The sequence below is a fragment of the Ciconia boyciana genome, chromosome 12, assembly GCF_034638445.1.
Source record: "Ciconia boyciana chromosome 12, ASM3463844v1, whole genome shotgun sequence".
In the NCBI taxonomy this organism is placed as follows: Eukaryota; Metazoa; Chordata; class Aves; order Ciconiiformes; family Ciconiidae; genus Ciconia; species Ciconia boyciana.
The window spans coordinates 15,731,906-15,756,699 of NC_132945.1; the positions used below are offsets into that span (position 1 = coordinate 15,731,906).

Here is a 24,794-nt window from a genome sequence, read left to right on the forward strand (position 1 = left end):
GGGAAAAAGTTGCATGTAAATACCACAAGATGGAGCTGAATAACATGTTCTCAGCAAATGCAGGGTTTCCAGACAGCTTTCTTTCATAAATGAATAATAGTCAGATGCAATTCTCAATAAAGAAATGCAATTTAAGACACAGCGGTAGTAGAAACACATGCTTTACAACACGAAGGAGTGTAAAATTGCAAGATAAATCTGATGCAAGTTCAGATTTCCAATCTTTGATCTAACCATGATTATGCTGATTACTTTTAGAATAATACAACTTTCAGAAGTGCAAATAAAGATAAAATAAGCATTTTAAAGCATAATAGCAATTGATAGGAGCAAATAGTGTGAGAGGGAGAACTGAATAATTATTTTTCACGGATGCTGTTTTGGATCTTCCGAACTACATATCTCTTCACTGATTTTCTTGTCAAAGCTAATTTAATTTTTTTTTTTTTAGTTGCTGTGTAACTATACATTTCAGTAGCTGTAAACATTGCTGTAAATTACAAGCAGTACAGCTTTCTTTTGCTCAACTAGACCTTAGTGTCTCTGAAAATAACATGCCTGAATCTCCTTTTTCAGTTAGCCTTGGACCAGATTAAGTGTTCAAATGTTTTGCTAAAGTTTTAAGGCTGTTTAATGATCAGCTACTGGAAGTGTTCTCAGAGCGCTTGCAGTTTTCTAGTAGATAAGGTAAATTTCACAGACAAAATTACTGATATGTAGATATTAACCTAATATTTTAAGGTTTTGCAATCCATATAATTTTTTTTTTTTTTTTCAATCAGGAGGTAAGCACAAAGACTATATCGCTGTGGTCCTATATAAACAGCCAGTTAGATGAGTTCACAAATCCTTTCTACGTAAACTATGAAAACCATGTTCTGTATCCTGTTGCCAGTCTGAACCATTTGGAACTATGGGTGAACTACTACGTCAGATGGAACCCAAGGATGCGGCCTCAGGTATGAGCTTTCACATGACTTTTACGTTTCAGTGAAGAGCACAGAGAGTAAAAAAAAAAATTATTTTTCATAGTGTCAAATGCAGTATTTAATTTCAAAAGTGCTCATCTGTTGCACGTATTTCAGCTGATAGGGAAAAAGGTGATTTTCTCGAAGAAGATGCGGAATGTATTCAGACTCGATAAAATGATGTTTTCATTAAAGTCACCAGTAGAATAGGGAGTTACAATATCACTTTATTGGCTTGTGGAAGGTAACAGATTAACAGTCTCTGTTGTCAGAAGATTACTTTTATAACACTTCTATAATACTTTGTAACACTTTTTAATACTTTATTGCCTTAACCTTCTTGTAGAGTTTAGTGTACCTTTGTTTTTAATCATGTTTTGCCCTTTACCAACAATGATATAAAATATAGCAGCAGTTTCTGAAAGAATTGGACTACATACCGACTCATTTTGTAGGCTCTCTAAACTTAGCATCACATAGATGCTTGTTTTCAATTGACCTTTACAGTTTCAAGCTGGCAGTGCTAAAGATTAAACACTCCCTATACATGCTCCTTGATTCATCCAGTATTTGTTCTTATAAGTAATGTCTGCTATTCAGATAAATCTCTAAATCTCATCAGACAAATACTCCATATGCTCTCATGCTTAGAAGTCTGAAGAAAGAACATTCGGTTTGTGTCACAGCCATAATATATCTGAGGGTGCTACACCATCTCTTTATTAAGGTAACATTCCAAGGTACCCCCAAGCATATTATGATAAATTACCTGTATTAAGTGACTGCTCGAAAGCTGCTTTCATCTTCTAGCAGTTAGAATGAGACGTGAGTTTCAAATTTATTAGACACCCACAAGTCAGAGGCTGTTGTAAAAGATGGTGTTCCAAGGTAAGTTTCAAGGACAGTACACTGGTAGAAGTCCAGGCATCTGAGAAATACCTTTTAAGGTCCTGGAAAAATCTGGATTGCTTGCTTTCTCACTGAGATGTTTCCTCTGAGCTGCTTTGTTTCCCTTACTTGGTCTATTTTGGTTGATGTAGTCCTATGACTGTTAGGTACCTGTTAGGTGTTAGCATGTGTTAAAACTTGAAAGATGGTGTATTTTAATCTTTATGGTTTTAAAGTAAAATTGTCAACTACTTTGTAGCAAAATATCACCTTTCCCTTAGCCAGTTTGCTGAAAAACATTTGCATGGTTTATGCACGTTTTAGTATAATCTACCTGCAGCAGTGTCAGTTTATTACTTGTATTTAATTGAGATCTATAGGCCCTGAAAGTGAGCAGGTTTTGTAAACACACATGAAAGCTAGTCCCGGTCCAAAAGAGATGGCGGGGAAGAGATGACATAATGAGAAAATATCAGAACTGCCATATACTTAGTGGCAAACTCTGCTCACTGCTTCTCTGTTAGAGAGCAGTCAGGCACTCTAGCACGTGTGAATCATTGATCTTCATTGGCCTTTAAGAACAAGTCCCTCAGATCAGCAGGTTGAAGGTAACAAACTTTGATGATCCTGGTAACTGCCTTAACTTTACTACCACCTTCTTTTCTTGAAGAACTAATACAACTATTTTGACTTTTTAGATCTACCACATTAGCTTTGTCTTGTGAAGATACATCATGCCTTTCCTCTTGTCTCTTGCATGAATTTATGTGATATTTGTGACAAATATTCAGAAGTGTTTCACATCTACTTGGATACATTGCAGAATTTTGTTGCAGAATTGTGTTCTCCAAACTAATTATGAAAGCACAAACTCATGCAAACAAGTAAATAATAGTCTCTGTAATTACAATATACTGAGTTTGCTTTCTTTTGTATTTGCATGGTCTAGTTTCACACCCTGCTAGCTGATTCAGTAACATTCACACCCATTCAGTAACTGCAAAAAGACAATCACCATTGCAACGCCCAGCAGGTCTTCACTTATCTTCAGTGAGAAGATTTCTTAAACAATCAGCGGATTTATTAAAAGAATGGGCATCTCCGCCTACTGAGAAAAGGTGTTTTTGTTGAATAACTTTTAATGTGGTTCTTGTTTTTCAACTGGAATAAGAGAAAGTTAAATATTTAATGTTAATGAAGAGCTCTCTGATGAATAGCAATTCAAGGCAACCTCATGTACTGTTTTATCAGCTGCAAAAACTTCTTTAGAAAACTAGAAAATATTTATTGTTTTCTAGGAGCTCACCAAAAAGGAGAAATGCCTAATTACATGAGTTTAAGGGAAGATGAAGAATAGTCCTTTAATATAATTGGAATGGATGTTTGATACCCATTATCAACAATCTTTATATTATGGGAGAGAAAACTCGCAAGAGCAAAAGGACAGTTTTTGGTTTGAGGCGATATTTTAGGTTTTCTAATTTCAGCTTTATTAGTGAGTGAGGCTTGAATTTTTAAATGGACTGAGAGAAGTTAATCGTTGCACTTCATTGACTTTTCTATTGGAAATGAGCATATATCACCTTTAATTTTTTTAATTTGAAAATTACTGAATGCTAACTGCATATAAGCATTTATTTTTGCGTTGTGGTACTGTCTTCCAATATTGGTGTTTCATCAGACCTCTAACAGTACAGTAAGGTCTGATCATACTAGTCATTGCACTAGGACATATAGAGTTCAGAGTTATTCTTATGTTCTGTAAAGAAAAGATTGCTTATAATTATGTATCTTCAGTTCTATCTAAGTTTTGTGGAAGGATGAATTGGTGGTTTTGATGGTGTTTATTTGCATCAAGAGCCTCATTTTAGGATTACAGCCATATTGCAATAGATGCTGTGCAACTAGGTGACACACAGTCTCCTTCCATAGGGTTCAAAGCTCAAGTGTCTGAGAAGTGAACAGCATGGAAAATTCTAGGTTAAATGTGGACATCTTGTAGATTCCCTTTTTGCTAACCTGTGCTTCAACAAGGTCATTCTAATTCTTAAGTGAAATAAAAAGTTCCTTGGTTTCAGTTTGGAGGTGTTAGATCATTATTGACTTCTTGTCCCAAGAAAATTAGATAGACTTTAGTCCTATCTTATTTATGAGTTCATTGACTGAGAAGAGGGGTTTTTTTCAGATTTGCCCTTTCCTTGGGTTGGAGAAATGTGCATTTGTATATGACATGTGGCAGATAAGCTCTTTCATTCTCTCATACAGAGGTGTGTGCTCTGTGGGTACCTGCTACTGGACTTACAGATGACCCTACTAGTCTGGAATAGATAAGATTGTATGATGCTTTTGAATTTTTCCAGTTGATATCATATATTTCTCTTTCCTTTCCTATGTAGTTATTCAGACCTCTTCTTTACACTGGTCTGAGGAGTTCTGGCTGCCAGATGTCAGTTAGTTATCTGCTTGGGCAACTCTGGAAGGTGGGGAAAACACAACAAATGATTTTTCTGAATATGACTTCTGCAGGGGCAGTATTTTTGAACTAATACTCTTATCATTCATACATGCAGAGCATGAGTAAAAGTTCTGGTCCTTTCAATTCAAGCTGTGCCTTCCTATGTGAGAGGCAAGAAAAAGAATGTATTTCAGTCACAAAATTTACATAGTCCATTAGGGTATGTTTGGTTGTTTTTATGTCTTCCAGGAAATGACATTTTAACACTTGGAGTACAGGGCTTAAACTTGTTTTTATTTATTTATTTATTTATTTATCTATGCCTGCTAATTTTTCTTCAAGCTCTGTTCTGGAAATTTGACCGCTGTGCTAGAGATAATATCATAGGAATCCCTATAAGTTTTTCAAATTCATTCTTTTCTTTGTCTGTGTGGACTTCCATCCAGAATATAAGGCTAGCACCATCTATAACCTAGAAATTCAATTCAGCTACTGGAATGGGATCGTCTGCTAAAGGCAGTCTTTGGAGCTTTCATGAAAAGCCAGGTAAAGTCTGTTCATAGGTTAACAGCTGGCTTAAAAAACAGGAAGGAAAAGGTAGGAATTAATAACTGTTTGTCCAGTATATACAGAAATGATCTGGAAAGCATATAAATAGGTTACAATGATTGCTGCTTTTTTTTTATGCTGTGTATAGAATTGTAGAAGGATTTGATGTGTTGAACAGTTGAGTGATTAGAAGTCAGCTGAACTTCAGTGTTAATAAACACAAAATATTGCATATTTAAAAGAACAAATAAGATGCTAAGCATTGCTGGAAAAATTGTTGAGAATAAACTGGAAAACATAATTACTGAGATACTTTATCCTGCACATAACAGGATAGAACTTACTGTCTGGCACATGGGGTGTTCATATTATTTATACCTGCCTTCAGTCAAGTTGCCCGGCATTTTCTTCTCTGAGCACGTTGACATTGGTTGTAATATTTTCAAAGTTCATACATATGATTTAACACCATTTTGTGGCAAGACAAAGCCATCATATGGCTCCAGAAGTGCCTGGCATTGCTGGTCTGCAATCCATGGTCTTGAGTCCATCTTTTTGCATGAAAGAATGAGGCAGGAGATGTCAGGAGAAGGAATCACCTTGTGGGTTAGGTAGCTGAGTGTTGCCCTAGCTAAGGAGATTTCACCCCTGCATTTACCACCAAGTTTCTTGTGAGACAAGGCAAGTTTCTTACAGTACCTGATAGTTTCTCTCTATTTGTGTGTCTAAGTCAAGATTTCCAGAGTCTGATTTACTGCAGGTAACTTACATCTGCAGATAAAACTCTGAGCATTCAATTGATATGGAATAAAATAAAGACTAACTGCTTTTCCTGTGTGCTGAAAGAATCTGTAGTTATTTAAGAAAAAAAAAGATTGATATCCTGTAATGAGCACAGCATCAGAACATGCACAGAAAGGGAGAAACTAGTACCGTACAAATAGTCTTCATTTTAGGGAGTTTCTAACATATTTTGAAGAGCAAGCAGTCAAAGCATTGCTCTAATCTATCAGATGTCTAAACCTAAATGGGCTGTAGGTTTTAACAAGCAATGGCATCAGCTTGTAGCGTGTAGAGTTTCCTGAGTCTGGAAACCTATGCAGTTTGCAAAAACCTCTGTTCCAGTTCCCACATGGTAGGATTCATAATTTCTGTTTGCTAGTCATTGCTTTTCCAGAAGGCCGGGGGTTTTGCTTGGTTTCCCAGGAGCATACCTCTACAATAAGTGTGGAAGTATTGATTATCGTTGAAAACTGCTGTTTTCATCATTTGAGATTGCCTTTTTCTATGAGTATACTGTTAACTAGGTTTTAAAAGCAAGTCTGTCAGAGTTCCAGCTCTTCATGAAGAGGAACAAAAAACTCAAGTGAAAGATACTGTTGTCTTTCCAATGCACAGAATAGGGTTTTGAAAAACTGACAGTCTTAAGTCAAGCAATGAATTTAAAATAACCATTTTCCTCTGCAGCCTTTCTCCCCTGTTGCTAAAATAGATAAAGTATACTTGCAACAAGACAAAATGCATTCACTGTTGAACAATTTTCATGTGAATGACTGTCCTTGAGCTAGTACAGTAATACACAGTAGATATCCATCCAATTAAGACTTGGCGGTACTATAAGTGAGTAGCTATTATAATTTCTTTTATACCTATCCTTGTGTTGACAAATTTTGCTATCCAAAAAGCACTCCAGAATCCTGAAGGATTACTTGGGAATGAAAACCTGAAAATCAATACTGAAAGTGAACTGTAGTAATTCTGTGAAAAGGAAGGTTTGCATTTTTTAGGAAATGAGGCTGTCTTATGTCTAGATGTTTTTTATGTGTTGTAGTATGTATATTGCATAGCATAATTGTAGTTTCTGTGTGGGTATAATTAAAAAAAAACAACTTCAGCTTTCCTCAAGTCCTTACCCAGCAGGAATAATTTATTCTAACTGTGAAGTGGCACATTCTGAGAGTTACAGTACACCAGGTTCTGCTTTCGATGGATAATCCAGTTTAAAAAATGGTTTCATATCAGTGGTCTTTTAAGCAATAAGGAATGTTTCTTTGGCAGTGTTCTAAGTATTTTTCAGCTCATTATAGGCAGTAGGTACCTTATCTTTGAAGTGTAGGAAAGGTATCTGCTTTTGAATGAAATAGGCAGCAAAGCTAGCTAATCAGGAAAATAAAACCCCACCCATTTTAACTGGTTAATTTGCAGGAACCTACAATCGGTTCTTTCTGAGTGAAGAACGTTACTTAGCTCACTCATTTTTGGAGCATTTTGCTGTTTTTTACTGGTTGGGTGTGGGGTTTCAAATATTGCAAGTATCACTAGCAGTGGGAGAATCATATCATTACAGGGGAAAGAGGCTGCTAATACCAGGGAGAAGAAACTCTCTGGAGAGACAGTACAACTGGCAATATCATAGATAAGGAAGGGAAGGGAGAAGCAGCAAGTACCAGGGAAGTGCAGGAGTAGAAAGTAGATACAGGTGAATAGATTGTATGAGGAGGGGGATCAGGTCCCAAGTTTAATCATGGCTTGATGCAGAAAAGTTGGACTGGAAACTTAGAAGAATGTTGAAATGGGCAAAAATGCAAATTGTTAAAAGGCTAGAGAAACCTAAGACCTTCCCTAAATAATATGTTCCTGATGAGTTGATTTTGTTTTGTTATTTATTTACAAAAAAATAGTTCCTTAAGATAACTCAGTGAGAGAGGGATAATGGAATAAAAAAGGGGATTTGAATGGGAAAGGACTACAAAACTTGGTGAGAGCTTAAAACCAAACAAAAAGATGCTAGAATCACAGACAACTGGGATAAGTCTTTAAAGCATATCTTTAGTGCTAAGGGTATTGTTCAGGACGGGTAAAAGGACTAGGGACACAGGGTTTGGGTAAGTGGCTGGAAGAAGTTGGTTATGAGTTAGGGAGGGGAACAACATGCAGTGTCAGTCATACTCTTCTTAGTTTCTGAGTCAATATTACAGTAGCAATTAAAAGGAAAAAAAACCCACTGAAAAATCTCAAGGTGTTGCAGGTAAACTCTTCTCCAGCTTTTACAGGGCCAGCTTTTGGTTAATGCCTGGAGCAAGGTCAGATTTCCCAAGGATCCAGGCCCTTATCCCCACTACTTAGTGCTGCTGGCAAAGTCCTTACTCTTGTCCCTGCTTGGATTGTATTGCTAGCTGTAGTAGATGTAAATGCCAGTTTTGTTTTGGATTGATCAATTTGTAATCTGTTTTTAGTAAATTTTATGTGATTAGAGAAATCTAATTTTATTTCTTATAAATAGTCAAATGACAGAATTTTTTAATGAGGTTAACCCAACCAAAATCTGTTGTGGTACGGTCACCTTTTTTTTTTTTTTACTGGAATATTTTGTTAAATAACGGAAATGAAATTTATTGTTTTTCAGCACATTGAGGTAATAGTTTAAATAACATGTGAAAACCATCCTGAAGACCTAGCCAATGGCCCAGCCAATTTTCCAGCCCAACAAAACCGCAGATGCACTGCCGCGTTAGGTTTCATCTGTGTAGGCTCCTCTTGTGCAGCAGAAGTAGGTCTTTGCTTTCCCCTGGAGTATGGACAGAAATGCTGTAGCTGGCTGTAGCGGCTGGGTGTCGCCTAGCAGCATTGCTGCGGCAACACGCTGGGAAGCTGGTGTTACAAAGGAAAGGATGCACGCTCTTCTGAAAATCTGGTATTGATACAGTGGAGTAGAGCAGCAAAAAATAACTTGAATGCGACTGGGTGGTGGATCCAGAGTCATCTTTTGAGCTTCCACTCCTAATTTGAGAGGCAGGATGAGAGAGTAGAAAACAGTACATCTGCTGTCAAACTCCCAACTAATTCATCTCAGTCAAATCGATTATATGATTTCTTAACAAGACTGTAATAAAAGCTTGTCGTGGAGACACTACTTGTGCTGTGCGAGTATACAATTCCAGGGTTAAGGTGGTAACAAGATCTTTCAGTAAAAGATCTTCTCCAAACTTCTTGTTCCTTACAGAATCTGTCACTCTTCCACTTCCTTTTATTCTAAACAGTGGCAAAGTAAAGGAGAACCTCATTCACAGCAAGCCATTACAGGTGTTATTGTGAAGGTTGTTGGACCCATTTCCTTCTGAAGAAGGCTTTGTTTGAGGGAGGAATCGCACGCTGAAATATAGTGTTGTGAAGTGACAAAAATGGAGATAGTTATCTGTAAGAATTTGCACAGGATGGTATGAGGAAACACTGGCAGCAACAGATCTGCCTGGGAATAAGTCTTTAGGAAATGTGGAAATGAACTAAACTTCTTTTTTATTATTATTTTAATGGCTTTTGTGACAGCATTAATTTGAAGATGCTTCGTCCTCTTACTCTTCCTCCTCCTTCCAAGATGGAAGGAGGCTTCCAGAAAGCTGCATAATTCCAGTTCTATTTGGTTCTCTTAATTGTTTCGTTAAAAAAAAAATAATACACGTGAGTTGAGGTTGGAGCTTTGTTTTGGGCATTTTCCCCTTTTTCCCTCTAGCACCATTGTCTAACTTTTCATTCTTTCACATTTGAATTTGATGCTTTTTTCAGAAAAGGGAAGTTACGGTAGCAGAGTTGAAGACATCTGGGGGAAAACACAGCTCCTCAGGCCAGGCTGCTTTTCAGGTCTTTTTATAAGAACTTCTATAATATATTTTTATATCTGTCAGCTGCCTATACCACCTTTTTCTTACCCTATGAGTATGTAATTCTAACATCGACCTTTATCACTAATAAATCAGTTATTGTCAGCTGCTTGAAAATACTCTGAAAGTGCTAAAGATTTCTCTAGACTGAATTTGACATGTTATTTCGTGAAATTGAAGTATGTATCAGCAGTTTACTGTGACATCTGTTTTTGGAATTGTATTGTTTTACATCAATGTGCATCTACATGATGCTGTGTTAAATGGCAAGGAACAAGAATCTTTTCTTGGGAAAGACTTGACATTAGAAAACCATTCGTGTTTACACTACCATATGAAATGGCATGATGATGTTTATGTAGAACTGTCTTGCAGTGTTTACATCTTAACATGCACTTATTAAAAGATGGCCAACATCTTAAAGGTGACCCTTTTTTTTTTCCATTGTAAGACCCTCCTCTGCCTTGCTTACAGCTTTGCCAGATTTTAATGATTTGTATTGAGTCACCAAGCATGTGTCTGACTGAATTGTTTTGTAAAACTTCATCCAAGAAGGCTCAGTTGCTTATGAGAATGTGACTAAGAAAAATGTTTTCCCATATGAAAATATTGGTATTGTAGACTTCTTTTGTTGAGGCGAGGGGCTGTTTTTCTCTAAATATTCCATCTCTAGGGCAAACGTGAGATTTTAGTAAGAGAGATTATGTTTCAGAAATGTGCCTGGTCATATCCTGGAAGAAATTCATCCAATTTGGAGGTCTGAGGCTGCAACAATCTCCGTGAATTCTCAAGGACTGAGAATAAATGAGAGTAAAAGGACTGAGAGATGGATTTAATACAGAGTCTATGAGAGTTGTGACGAACTGGGAATAGGAACCAGGAGTGAATAATGCTCCAAGTGTTGGAGGTCTTTGCTTTCTGTTCAACCCATGGGATACAATCTGAGAGAGCAGGCTGGAGGGAGCATGGCTGCAGACAAAGAAAAATTGTCCCGTGGGGGAGGGAGCAGGATGCTGCTCTGGAGAAATGAAGCTTCTCCCTGCTTTTGCCACAGGATTCCTCTGTTGCAAGGGAGATCACCTGGAGCAGAGTGGTCACCATGTGTGTGCTCCTTATTTACTGGGTGTCCTGCTTGATACCCACAAGGCCGAACTGCGGAATTCCTAAGTTCTCTGTTAAACCAGTTTGAGATCAAGCTATCCAAAATTAGGTGATGCTTGCTTCAGGTCCTTGTCTGTAAAAGTGGAGTGTTAGTACTCCCATACCTCATTAGGGTGCTGCAGAAATAAATTTGTTTCTTGACACGAGGTGGAAGTAAAGAAAAGGAAAGCTAAGCGTTTTAATTTCAGAAGAATAAATAAAGGACGGGGTCAGACACTGCAAAGAAAACTAAATATTGAATAACTGCTCACTAACTGAACAGCATCAAACTGTGCACTGAATAAATGAGGAATACAAGGGGGAAGCTAGTATTTTAATGTTTATTTAACCAACAATTTTATACAGATGTACAGGAAGGCTGAATTTAGTTTGGAGAAGTAATGTTCATTCTGACACCTCCTAATTTTTTGAGAGCATGTCGTGGTTTAACCCCAGCTGGCAACTGAGCACCACGCAGCCCCTCGCTCACTCTCTCCCCCCAGTGGGATGGGGGAGAGAATCAGAAGAGCAAAAGTAAGAAAACTCATGGGTTGAGACAATAACAGTTTAATAACTGAAATAAAATATAATAATAATAATAATATTGATATTATTAATAATAATAATAAGTGATTAAAAGGAGAACAACAAGAGAGAGAGAGAAACAAAACCCAGGGAAAAAAAACCCCAAGTGATGCAACTGCTCACCACCTGCTGACCAATGCCCAGCCCGTCCCCGAGCAGCGATCGCTGCCCCCCAGCCAACTCCCCCCAGTTTCTATACTGAGCATGACGCCATATGGTATGGAATAGCCCTTTGGCCAGTTTGGGTCAGCTGTCCTTGCTGTGCTCCTTCACAGCTTCTTGTGCACCTCCTCGCTGGCAGCATGGGAAGCTGAAAAGTCCTTGACTTAGTATAAACACTGCTTAGCAACAACTAAAACATCAAGTGTGTTATCACCTTATTCACATGCTAAATCCAAAACACAGCACTAGACCAGCTACTAGGAAGAAAATTAACTCTATCCCAGCCGAAAACAGGACAAAGCATAATTTCGCAACCTTAATGTTGAAGAGGTTTTTTGTGTGACTTGAATATACACAGATTTTTAAAATGTCATTATTGTTATTTAGCTAATTTATTTAAAGACGGTCCTGTTCTTTGAGGTGGATGTGTGGGGAGAACAGCGGTTATGTCTAAGTTTGAGCATGTGCCTTGTTGAATTAGGTTCTGGGGGAATGCAGAAGAAGGATTGAGATGTGCAGCCACACTTTTCCTCCTTGAAGCACTTTACACAGCGTGCCAAGTTCTGCAGCGGCTTTTGTGTAGTGTATCCTGAAAGGATTTGTAGTGGGTTCCCCAAAAGCCAGTTGTATGGAACTGCTTTTTATGAGTGTTTGAGCATTGTGCAGTGGAACACACGGGCTAATGCCCCTGTGAAAGGTGTCTAAGAGAAATTGGCCTGTTATGCTGAATTATGATTAAGCCGTGCAGAAATCAGGTGTACAAATCTCCCGTGACCCAGGGCTTGCGTGACTAATGGTACCAATGGTAAATCACTCTGTTACAGACCTAAGTGTTTCAGGAAAATGTCTTCATAAAGAAGAAATCTGAAGTGGGAGTGTATAAGAAAGGGATCTTTTACTTGAGGAAAGAAAAAAAAAATAGAAGTGGAGTGCTAATTCCAGAAAGTCTTGGTCTTCAGTGAAATTTGAATTTTACGTAGTGTGTATTACAGCATCTTGGACAAACTTCATCACCAGACTCAGTTTTGCCATCTTTTTAGGTGTATATACATTTTCTGTAGACCACCTCAGAAAAATGAGATTGGCTTTCTGGAGGCTGTGCTTTGTGTTTGAATAGTGAAGGAGGCTGTTGTCTGTAGACTTGTGGCCTCATGCAGGAGAAGTTTGCACAGCGAAGGCAGGACCCCAGGGTCATTGGGAGCTTGGTGGTGTGCAGCGATTGTTCTGCTGAAGACTCAAAAAGTTATGCTTTTAAAATTGCTGTAGATGGTATGCTGGATGAATTGATGACTCCCAGAGTACTGGGAGCAGCACTTTGTGAATGCACTGAAGTTTCTGTTCATGGGCTAAGCCACAAACAAGAAAAAAGCATATGGCCAAAAAGGTGCTGACCTAAACTAGACTGTTTGATGCTATTTTATTCTTTTTAAGTTAGAACTAAAATTAGAAATGAAATGGTATTTTCCTGTTTCAGAAACACGAGCGTTAGATTTTGAAAATGTCAAAATCAAATGCATGGATTTTTGGTGAACTTTCTTTAAAGCCTAAATTCACAAAAACATAAATTGTGACTGCGTTGTGAGTTGATGGCAAGAAGAGAAACCCTTTCTGGTTTTTGATATCTTCTTCATGTAGCACTGTGTGAGAATTTCGTGCTCAGGTGTGCATCCCAGCCCTGTAATCACTTTCAAGCAGTAGGAAGCAGTCGGGGGTGAATGCAGTTCCCTGGAGCCTGGCATTCCAGAATCCCCGGGTATAAATTACTTACAACATCTAGCAATCCATAGATTTCCCATTGCTGCATTTCCCCATGATTGTCTCGCCAGCCCAATTAAATTATTTTCCCATCTTGGTCTTTCCAAAAGCTGTAAACAATTAGAGTTTATACAGGATAAAATAAATTAAAAGCAATTTACAGTCAAACTGTTTTGGCCTTTCTGTGGCATTTGGATGAAGGGGAGGTCTCTCTGTGCTTGTCTGAGATAACAGATCCAGCTGCAAAAACCAGTGTGGCTTGCATCTTCCTTTGGCCATGATATAGTTGAATGTTCCAGATAAGCGTGAAAAATGCCAAGAAGTCTGATGCAGAGTGGTGCATCTCTGGTGCTTTTTGGGCACTGTCAGAAGTAGAGGCAGAAACCTGATCCACTTCTACGAAAGGTTCATCAGAGTGTGACTGGGAGGTCCACCACAAGCACAACTCACTTGGCTCACTTTTCTCACTGACAAGCTGGAAGGGGTCAGACTCTTGGAAAGATGCCTGGTTAGAAGAATAACAAGATGCTCCATATGGAGCCAGCTTTGTGAACTCTACTCTCCTTACAAAATAAGTTCTGTCCCAACAGGCAGGAGAAATAGCTCCCGGGAGAAGCAGTTTAAGTTCAGCTGAAAGTGGTATTGATAAAGGGATAGGAGTACATTTATTGGAGTATGTTTGGTATCCCATCAAGACCATTTGCAAACAGTCTTTTGGATAGGTTTCCTGCCAACTGTGGTGTTAGAAAGGGACAGTTTGCTGAAATGTTTCATTTCAAATGACTAAAGAAACACTTTCCCTAAATATTGATATACTGAAATTCATAGGTGTTGGATTCCTTGTGTTACTGGAGGAAACAGTGGAAGCATGCTTGAGAAGATAACTCACTGTGAGATTCAAAGTAAGCCTTTTCTTTCTTCACCCGGCAGGTTCCAATCCACCAAAATCTTAAAGAGCTCCTCACCATCCGGACGGAGCTTCAGAAGAAGGTTGAAGATTTGCAGCGGGAAGCTGCTACACGATCCATTTCTTCCTCCTCTGATAGAGGTTCATCTCCTTCCCATTCAGCCACGCCAGTGCACACCTCTGTGTGATGTGTAACAAAAGCTGTGTGAAAAAATTTGTGAGAGGAGGGTGAAGTACTTTTCCCATCTCAAAAGGATTGTGAGTGACTTGTAATTGCTATGATCTACATGCCTTACTCTGTGTCTGATATTATCATGATGAGGCCAAAAAGAGCTTCAATAGATGTGATATATTTTCTTGTTGGCAGTTCCCACATGTGTTTTGACATCTCTAGCTAAATCACCAATTGTGAAATTAAACTTTGTTTTGAGCAACTAACAATTTAACCATCCTAAAAAGGAATCCATCTGCCAAGCAGACAAAAATGCCTCTCACACTGCCTAGGGTACCATGCCTGGTTGAGAGAATCAGATTAAATGCCACATGATGCTTACACGGAACACAGAACGTTTTTCTGAATGGGAGCTCCTTATTTCACTCAGTAATACACCTTTTTTTTTCGCTAGAGCAATTTATTTTTTTTTAGGTAATTAATGCACTTGGAAATGGATTTTAAAATAGATGTTTTCCAGTGTAGTCAGTTTTACATTTTGACTAAATATGCCATTAAAAGTGGATGAAGTGAAGCTGGATTTATCAACTACACCACACTGACTTGTATGATGTAATATATTTGGTAAAGCATGTATTTTAGTTTTTTTAATGCCTTTTGTACAAGTTGAAATAAAGTCTTTTGACTGTTTAGCTTATTGTGCAGTTTCAGCCTCCTGAGCGAGGGGCGAACTTACTCATGTCAAAGTCTTGTACAAAGTAAAAGTTTGTTTTCTAGCAAATGGTAATATTTGGGGTTGGAATGACACCCAGCTGTGTAAATTGTATAGTCTGTATAGCTCCACATTTTGTTAAGCGTGTTTTGTTTTAAAGTGTACACACAAAATGCAAAGCTGTGTCCATTTATACACATGTGTATGTGATGTTAAACATATGCATACTCCCATGGTTTTAAGCTGTAAGTTCAGAAAATGGATCCTGCCTGTCCAAACTCTTTTGAAGACCTTAACTTGTAATGACTTTGTTTGACAAAGTTTTTAAATAATATGATCTTAATTGGTTTTCTTGAAATAAAGCCTCTTGACTTTTTGTTTTTTTAAATTGCCGCTAGCATTTTTTTCTATAAAGTGAATAATCTAACTGTGTTTTCATATAAAAGATACATTCCCAACTTTCTTTCATCCCTCCCAAAAATATTCATATCAGAGAGATTTGATTACCATAACATCCAACCTTTTAAAAAATTATTCAGTGGCCTTCTTGGAAGGCCCAGAAATGGTGCATGCTGAAAATTTTCCCTGGATTGTTTTCCTCACTGTGTTTCATGAGAATCGGGTTCTTCTCCTTAGGGCACTTAAATACTGCAGCTCTGCTTTTTGACTCGTGCTTGTATTGCTCCAAGTTCTGCTGGTGGGAATTAAGCCCCCTTCTTAAGCGCCAATTGATTCTATATGCTGATTGTGGCTTTTACTGTCTGTGAGTATTCGTTTATTAGTGCACATTTGTTCTTAATATGCGATGGCGCTTTCCTGTTTCTCTGCATTCATATATGTAGCATATAGTTAACAAGTAAGGTGAGCTGCTGAGCACGTTTGCAACTTCAACTGGAAAGGCTAATGTGCTGTATCCAGTCTTACAAGTTTACTGTGCAGTGCAGGGTATTTCAACGTGTCCTTTTTATTATAGTGAATGCGTTTTATAATAGATACTCACCTACAAGAACAAAGTTTAGGAAGGCTTGCGATGTTGCATCTCTTAATCAACGTCAGGCTTTTTATAAATAGATGAAAGATGTAAAAATGGTTCTGCTGAACAGTATGCCAGCAGTGAATTTTACATTGCCAAAATATGTTGAGCTGGTATTGAATTAAACTCTTCCATACTTTGCATTTCCTTGACATTTTAACTGTATGTTAAAGTAAAGCACATTATCTCTAAAATGCAGTGCTAAAGAAAATCTTTTGAAGTTTTCCTCTTTATTGCTGCTAATAATCACAACATTTTCTCTATAATTATTATAAAAGTGATGACTGGATTAGCTTGGGCATTCTGAGATTTTTAAAGCTTAGATTCCTAGAGCTAAAATCTGAGAATTCGGTTTTGCATAGAAGAATACCAGTTATTTCAACTGACTGGCTGTTTATCCACAAGTTTCAACACAGCTCGGCGAGTCTTCTCTGATCTGAAGGGAGAGCACTGCGGGAGGGGTCCTGCTGGAATATGTGTAAGCACAATGGATGTTTTTGTACGTACTTAGCACGGAAATTTTCAAAGGTATTATATAGCCCGTATATGCTAATTAAAGTATAGTTTTATATTGAAGAGGGGACTGTCTTTGTACTCAGTCCGATTCCTGATAATCAGATTTTTTTTCTTATTGATTTAACAGCTAATTCTGTCATTATTTTTCCTTTTTTAATAAGGCAGTATTGAACTGGTTGAGGAAAGAGCAGAACCCCGTTCCCTGTCTGATGCACCTGGAACAGAACTATTAATTTCTGATTCAAAAGCTGAATCTTCTTTTGGTTTGGTTTTTGGTTTTGACTCTGCTGAGTATAAAGAGAATCTGCAAAGACAGCAAGCAGTTAAATTTGACCTGTAGGGTTTTCCTATTGTCCCAGAATGGACTGAAGCCTTGGTAACCAACCGAAACATTTTTTGATTGTAAAGTAAGTTAAGTGAATCATCAGTATCAGACACTTTGCCATTTTAGTCCTGTTTCAGAGCTGAATGACACTTTTTCCTCCTTTGTAGATAAAAATAATTTTTTTGTTGTTTCATTAAAATGGAAGGCGGCTTTTAAAGCTGGTAAACATGCCTATCTGCCTGGTTTTGTTCCCTGCATAGGCAGCCTTCCTCTCAAGGAGTTAAAGCTTTAAACAAGAAGTGTTTGATTTTTCTCTTATTTTCCAAGAAAAGCTGTACTAATTCACATGCTGTATGTATGTAGTAACACCAAGAATGGCTGGTTCTCTAAAAGCTGGAAATAAGGGATCAGCAACTCCCATTCACTGAGCCCCACAGCAGAGGACAAAGTAAAATGGGCAATTTAGAGTATTGCCCACGTGAAGCATTTATGTTAGAAAGCAAAAAGGAATGTCCGTTTGCTGAGAGATCACATCTGCTGAGCTAAGTGGGTATCGTATTAGAGATCTTTTCACTGCCAGATCTTGTGCAGTGGGGAAGAAAGAATTTTATTTCTACAAGAAGTATGAATCAGAATTGGCTAGTTTGAAATACAAACCACCTTTTTTGACTACGAGACTAAGCACTGCATCGTTATACAAAGGTCAAAAGCTTATTTTGTGCTGCATGGGAGATTCATCTACTGGATGTGCAATTCCAAAGAAAACTGGAGGAAGCCTGGGGTGGCGAAAGGGCCCGCAGGCAGCCGTGCTGAGTGCAGCCAGGGCACGGGCCACTGCCTGGAGTTCCGCTGCTGGGTGACCGGAGGAGAGCGCATGCACGTGCACGAATACTTCATTTTTACCACGAAATTAAAGTTTTCATAATGATACTTGTTTTCTCACAAAGTCCAGTCTGATTTGGTTTTTTTTAATCAAAGTCTTTATGTAGTTATAGAAGAGGTGATGTACAATAAGGATGTAGCCCACCATTTGCAGTTTACTTCCAACATGAAAAAACCCACAAAAAATCAAGTCTAAAATGTTTTACTAGTCAACTTGTTTTATTCGGTGTTTTCCAATGATAGTCAAATTCTGATTTTTACCCCCATGATCCTTACATGCACATTAGCAAAATGGATCTTATTTTCGTACAGCGTAACGTTCAACCTTCATTTGGTATGGATCGCTTCTGCATCAGCAAACAATATGCCTCGCTTTTAAGTAAGGACTTCACTGCAAAGAAAGGATTCTCTAATTTCACAATACCGTTTCTGAACTTCATTTGTTCCTGAACCTCCTTTGTTGCAGCAGCAGATTTTTAAAGCCTTAGCCTGTCGACTCATCTTACTTTTTCAGAATTTGAAATGGTATTATGGACTAATTCCACTTTTATCACAACAAATGTGTAGTTAAGAATGACAATATAGCACTTGTAAGGGTTCATTAGTGGGGTTGCATGAAAATGACTGAGTTCATAGTGCCAGAGTATCTGAAATTCATGTCAGAGTATTCTCAACTGAAGAATCTAAAACAAAGAAACTACTACAGTATTGCCAAATCTCAAATGAAGAAACTACTGCAGTATTGCCAAAGGAAAATGCAAGTAATTGATAGAATAAACAACAGGAAAAGAGCTAGTTAAATTCTTTCAATTCTCTGTTTTCTCTGTAATTGAGAAACCTTTTCTGAATCACGTTATTAAAAATAGCTTTAGTTAAGCTGAAGAAGTGAGGTGTGATAAGAGCTCACAGCACAGGTAGTACATAAGTACAGGGCAGCTGTATATAGAGTTTTGGACTCATGAGAAAAAAAAATCCCGGTTTTCCAGTGTTTTATGGCCTTTTTTAATAAAGGATGAGAAAGTTCATACCAGGTATACAGACCTTAAAGTGCAGGATTTTTAAAAATTCCATATCCAGATTTAAAGAGAATAGATACTAATTAAATGGAAGTAGTTAGAGAGGTCAGTGCTGGGTCAGGTGTTTCAGAACTTGGATCACTACTAGGAAAACACACAGGAATCCTCTCAGTTGCTACAATACTTAAAATATAGGTGATACATAAACTCCCTTTTTCTCAGAGACTGGTCTGACAGTTCAGATGGAGAAGGAGACAGACTGCAATAAAAAGCAATGGAGCCTTTACTGACATTTAGCACATTAAGACTTACTTTTGTCCAGTTTTGAAAAGAAGACCAAGTTTAATTTCTTTACTGGGGTATTTGTCAATATTTTCCTATTTTAAATCCTAGAGAAAGAGATCTTGAATTCTGTTACTGGAAATTTTTGAAAAAGTGCTCCCTTTCACTGTGCATTTATAGTTTTCCACATACCTAGAAATTACACTAAGGTGTAAATATTCACCAAAGTCATAGAAAAGGCCTTGGGGAAAGGAGCAACTTCTGAGTTCTAAAAACCATGTAGTTTTTTTCAGTGAAAGAGCTTTTTTGTCTCCCCCCCCCCCCCTTTTAAACTGCAGTCTTGGTGAATTAGACACGTGTTTCTCATATGTTCTAGTGTAAGAGTTTCCCAAAGGAGGGGTAGGCACTATATTCTTTAAGCAGTGCTGGACGCTCCATGGCACTGTCCGCTAGACAAACAGGGAGGGCACGAATGCAGAAATGCAGTAAAACCGATGATCTGCATCTACAGAAAACATCATCATCGGCAAAAGGAGAAACGGAATTACAGTCACTTGATCTAAGCTAGGAGAACGGCTCCTAGTGTTCATCAATGCCATGTTGTAACACTTCATCTACAATAACTTTCTAAAAAGATTTTTCATGCTATAGTTTTCAAATGTGTTTGGCTAAGAAAGAAAAACAGGCGACAGTGCTTGGGAATGGAGATGCACAAACTCAGCTGCGTGGCTTTGTTGGTGTCTGAGCTCCTGCACGTGATGATCCGAATCCTGCAGACCACGCTTCCTCCGTGAAAACCCTTCTCGGGCAGTAAGCGAACACAGTGTATCCCATCTCTATTTCCTCCGCTTCCACTCTCCCAGCAGCCAATAATGAAATATTTTTGTTTTCTAGTCCAAACACATTCATAAAACAAAGCAGCAGTAGTGTTGCAGCGTAGGCGTTCTGAATACACGTGAGGCACCATATATCCCTAGAACCTGTCTCCCTTATAAAACACTGCAGCTGTTCTGTTAGAGCTAGTGTAAGGCTTAAAAACTGCAAGTGTTAAAAAGAGCATAAAGAATTGTGCAGCTATTGCAAAATACTTAGCCATGTTACTAGGCAATTGCCTTTCAAATGGAGCTGTTAGGCAGCAGTGCTCCTAGGCTGACTGACCTCCTGGCAAGGCCTTCTGTACGTCGTGTCTACCTGAAAGCTGTGAATTTGTACATCAAACTGGAAAGGCTTTTTTAAAATACACATTCACAAAATATGGGATTTGCAAAACAGTACAAAATGCACACATTTCAGGTTTATAGATAAATAATGAGTACCTCTTACACCACGTAAAGTGAATTTTCCTTCACTTGAGAGCATGCTTTTTAAGCAATCATTGATTTGGATAAATGTATCAGAAAGTGGTAGTATCCACATTTTAGCAGCGATAAAAAAGGGTTGGGGAGAGATGAGAAATACAAACACAAATTCTTGCAACATAGTGAAGGTCAGGTCTCGACACTGGTGCCACAACATTGAAGAGGGTTGCACGAGCACCCGCGCGGGGTCGGGGTGCTGTCGTGGTGGTAGCCCAGTGTCCCGCTGAGCACCGCTCGCAGCCCGATGCTTCCCAGGAAGCTGCAGGAACCCCATGCAGGACGGTGATGGAGGACCCATCCTCGCAGGAGATGCTGCCTTTTCTAAAGGTTAGTCGGTGACACAAAGAACGAAGCTTTATATCCTTTTTCTGCCTCGGGTGCCAGGGAGTGCTCTCAATGGTTGCGTTAATGATTGCAGGAGAAGGTGGGGGGACTGTATCTCGCTAAGCTTGACTTCTCTTGTGGCAGTGAGTGTCACAGGTCTTAACGGATACCTACTTTCTTTATTTTCTTTTGGGTTAGATCTGTAATTTGTTCTAGTGTGAATGAGATCTGTCCTTGGAAGCATCCAAACACACACTTTTCATTTCAGTGACAATGTATCTCATGTCACACAGACAAACTGTACCACTGGGCAGCTTCAGCTCCATTCTGGTCTCTAGCATAGCCAAGCATTCAAATGGTATTTGCTAAAAGTGAACACTGCACACGCTGCTATTACCTGTATTTATGACTGGGCATGAAAATCGGGTCCTTTCATGTGGTTACAAGCCCAGCACTGCGTGGTGGTGAAGCATCCTCAACTCCTGGCTTCTGAGGAGGGAGTCACCTGCCTCAGCCCGAGGCCCCGCCTGAGGACCTACCCATAGGCACTTTATTTTTAGGTGTAGCTACACTAAGGACCTCAATCTACCCTCAGGAAATGTGCAGTTTTCATCACCGCCGTTGGAAGTGACATGCCCATAGCTGATGGCAGAAGTTGGCTGGAGGTGCTTTACAAAGGGCTCTGAATGGTTTGCTTTGGATTGCTATTTACAGGCACTTCACTGTCCTCACACCTGTAAGCTCTTCTGCTCCTCGAAAAAGACCTTGTCCCTTAATTGAAAATCGACGACTGCTGAAGCACCTTCTGTTGGTTTGCATATAACTGGACATCAAACCTACAATATTACTTCAATGTAAACATGTACCTCTTTAAAAAAAATAAACACATACTACCACTCTAACCCTAAAGCCTAGAGCAACAAGAAGCCAGTTCAAGCCTAAATACACATCGAATAGCTTTGGAGTCAAATTAAATAAAAAGCTAAATTACAAGCATGTAAGATCTCCGTTTGCTGCTGACTGATTCTTTTCTAGCCCTGGGTCATGCTCTAAATCTTCGCACTGTCTTGTTTTGGTGGTTCTGCTGACTGTGTTTCCAGTACTGAATATTTAACTAGGGAGAAAGAAAGGAAAATAATGAGTACAATAGCACACGATGGAAGCAGAGCGCAAGCAACGGGTGCCCAGTACTGGTTGGTTGTATGTGACATTGGAAAAGCCTTTGCAGCAGCCTTGATTATCTGTCACTGAAAGAAGGATCATGCTTTTCTTGTATAAGACACTCTCGATGGCTGAAAACATGAAAGCTAAATATGAACTGCCATCGTCTGCAGCATGAGCTCCTTGGTCTCTTACCATGGCTTTCCTTTGTGTGCAGCAAAGGGGAAAAACCACTGTGGTGGGTGTTTCACAAAAAGCTGCAGCATCACCTAAGTGGTGTCTTCATCAAAGAGACACGGCAGCTCAGTCCAGCACGAGGGACTTTCTTAAAGTCCCTCAGTAAAGCTGCTTTTGTGGCCAGATGCAGACAGGGTAAGGAATGCAAGGTTCTCACCTTGGGGTTCCTCGCTTACAACAGCTTCCATGTTTTCTCCTTTCACATATTCCGCGTTAAGTCCCTCTGAGAAGGAACAATAAAGACAGTGAGATGGGAGGGTAGGAAGTAAAAATGATTTCTTTGATGCCTTAAAAACTCCGGTAATGGGCCTATCTGCTGTAAAAGCTAAGATGCCTTTTCGGAACCTCCTCTGCATTAACGGCAGTACAGACACATCAGTAAACCATAAACAGTGCTGAGAAAGCCTTGCTGGATTTTAAAGTGACCACAGAGGCTTGCCTAGAAGGCACAGCTTCGAGCAGCAGCCCTTTTTTCGGAGTCTCTTGCTTCATCTTTATCATGCAAAGCAGCAAGGCTAATTACCGTGCTAAGGCGCTCAGCTAGGAGAAGTGCATGGGGTAGGTTCGTCTTCCGGACGGGACTGCTGTGCAGCGGGGCTGCGTCTAAGCGTAGAGAGACGGTATCGTTCTCATTAAAAGCTAAGTTATGCAGAGCTGCAAGAAGCAGTTTAGAGCAGGGCTGCGGTGACGAAGCAGGATCCCAGTGGGGTGTCAAATCCCGAATAAGTCCCTTATTTACATGCAAAGAAGTTTCCAGTGTTTGCAACAGGTGCAGCCCAGGCCAAGGGGCAAGGCTGGGCGCTGCGGGGCGGCTGCCAGGCGCAGCAAGAGGGAGCGCAAGGGGAAGGGGGGGCACCGCTCGCCACGGTCCAGCTCAGGGCTGCAGAAGATGAGCTAAGACTGCCTGGGGTGTGCCACGGACCTCAGTCGTCCTCTGCAGCTCCTCTAAAGGACCTCTCCGGAGAGCGGCGGAGACGGGAGCGCTGCGCTAAGCGCCGCGTCCCCTTAGGGAGGGAGCGGGCAAGGGGAGGGGGCCGTGCCGGTTTGCAAAGGCAGGCTGCGGCCATGCACCACGCAACTTGTAGGCATCTCAACTTTATATGCATCTAAATGCAGCGCGAGGTGCGGCAGGGACCCGCCGTGCCTCGCCACCAGGTTTTGACGGGGCTCGCCCGCACCTCACGGGACGGAGGGAGGGAGGGAGGCGGGGAACGGTGCCGGGCCGAGGCCAGGCAGCGCGACGGGAGCCCTCAGGCAGCAACGGGGCGGCCGCAGCCTCCGCGGTGCGTGAGAGAAGACACGCTTCTGCGACCGGCTAAAAAAGCCCCCCAAAACGCCACGGAGCACAGACGGTGCGGCCTGGGGCTGGCCAAGGCACGGAGGCGGGAGCCCCTGTCCGGCCCGGGCAGGGAGGCTGAGGGCAGAGGGACGCGGAGAGGCTGGGCCACAGCGCAGGGCTCGGCTGGCGAGCGGGAGAGGCGGCGTGAGAACAGAAAGCGGGATAAAGACCCTGAGGCAGCGTTGTACGCATCCCTTAGTGGCATCGGCAAATGCTCGTCCGAAGGGGCTCAAACCCAAGAAACGGAGCCGCAGCCTCGCCACCACAGAAGGACGGCTGGGCAAGGGAAAAAGCCGAGCCTGTCCCTCCGAGCTTCAAGCGAGTGGTCATTACACACCACCGCTGCCTCCCCCATGTGTTTTGCTGGGATAACACCAAATGCAATTTATGTTTTTCAATAAAAAGCCACTTTTGCAGTGGCTGACAGCTCTTAGATTTCTGTCATGCATTGCAATGCATCTAAGGCCTGACATTAGCCCAGCATGCCATGTCTGATGGCTTAAATTAATCCTCCTTTATAATTAACTTTAATTTCCTGCCGCCTTTCTGGGGCTTTGTGTCTCTCAGCTTCCCCCTCATCAAAGCCTTTACTCTTTTTTTTTTAATTATTTATTCTTGCCAAAATATCATTTAAGTGGGGGGAATATACAAGGGTGTTTCATTCCATCACATTCATTTGACTTTTCCCGCTGATCTAATTTACCAAAATGTTCCTGTTTGTTTCAGGCACAACCGGGAAAATAGATGGATTCCAGCAGAAATTTCCAACCCCGAACACCCTTCCCCCAGAGCAAAGGAGACTCGCAGGAGATTTCATTTGATTAATTTAAAAAGAGCTTTTTCCAGCTGTTTGCAGCCACCCCGTAACAGGCTGCAGCAGCCCACCGTGGCCAGGCCGGTGCCGTGGGGTGAGGCTGTCGGGACACCTCCTGCACGCTTATACCGAGCAACTTCATGAGGCAGCTCGTGCAAAAGGCATTTTCTGGGAATAGGGAGCTTTGCTGCTTAATTTTCACCTCCTTGCAGCGACTGCTGCACCCCTGTGGCAGGGTGGGGAGGCTGTGTCACCCACGGCTGTAGCAGCTCGTGGCCCGACAGCCGTGGTTGCAGGTGCTTGCTGTGCTTCCCTTGCTGCTGCCTGGTGAGTTTTTACCTCTTGCTGAGATTTTGGGGGGTTTTTGGTTTGTTTATTTTGGGGTGTGGTGGTTTTTTTCTATATTTACCCTGTTTGGTGTCTGTGTTTTGGTCCTTGGCTGCTGCTGTCGGTGGGTGCGTGCGAGGGGCTGTGTGCATCCTCCAGGATGGCAGTGGGTCCCGGGGCTCTTGTTGCTGGGGGGCCCTGCCTGTGCAACGCCTGACGGGGCAGGGGG

General features: G+C 40.5%; 2 protein-coding genes across 7 annotated transcripts in view; one reads left to right on the forward strand and one right to left on the reverse strand.

Moving 5' to 3' along the window:
• Positions 1 to 15,345, forward strand: part of MTMR1 (myotubularin related protein 1) — a 40,164-nt gene extending 24,819 nt beyond the window's left edge. For 2 of the 5 annotated variants that reach the window (XM_072876593.1, XM_072876595.1), the window contains 3 exons: positions 783 to 959; positions 9,424 to 9,498; positions 14,091 to 15,344. In XM_072876593.1, coding sequence (XP_072732694.1) covers positions 783 to 959; positions 9,424 to 9,498; positions 14,091 to 14,255 — 417 coding nt within the window. In that variant the 3' untranslated portion in view covers positions 14,256 to 15,344. Of the gene's footprint in view, positions 1 to 782; positions 960 to 9,423; positions 9,499 to 14,090 lie in introns of all 5 variants that reach the window. The other 3 variants (XM_072876596.1, XM_072876597.1, XM_072876598.1) reach the window with 2 other exon arrangements.
• A 2,462-nt stretch (positions 15,346 to 17,807) lies between these two features.
• The window catches only part of CD99L2 (CD99 molecule like 2), a 34,435-nt gene continuing 27,448 nt past the window's right edge, over positions 17,808 to 24,794 (reverse strand). The window contains exons 10-11 of one of the 2 annotated variants that reach the window (XM_072876600.1): positions 22,243 to 22,308; positions 17,808 to 21,801 (exon numbers count right to left, since the gene is read on the reverse strand). In XM_072876600.1, the coding sequence (XP_072732701.1) occupies positions 21,737 to 21,801; positions 22,243 to 22,308 (131 nt within the window). In that variant the 3' untranslated portion in view covers positions 17,808 to 21,736. Of the gene's footprint in view, positions 21,802 to 22,242; positions 22,309 to 22,509; positions 22,689 to 24,794 lie in introns of those variants that run through there. The other variant, XM_072876599.1, reaches the window with a different exon arrangement.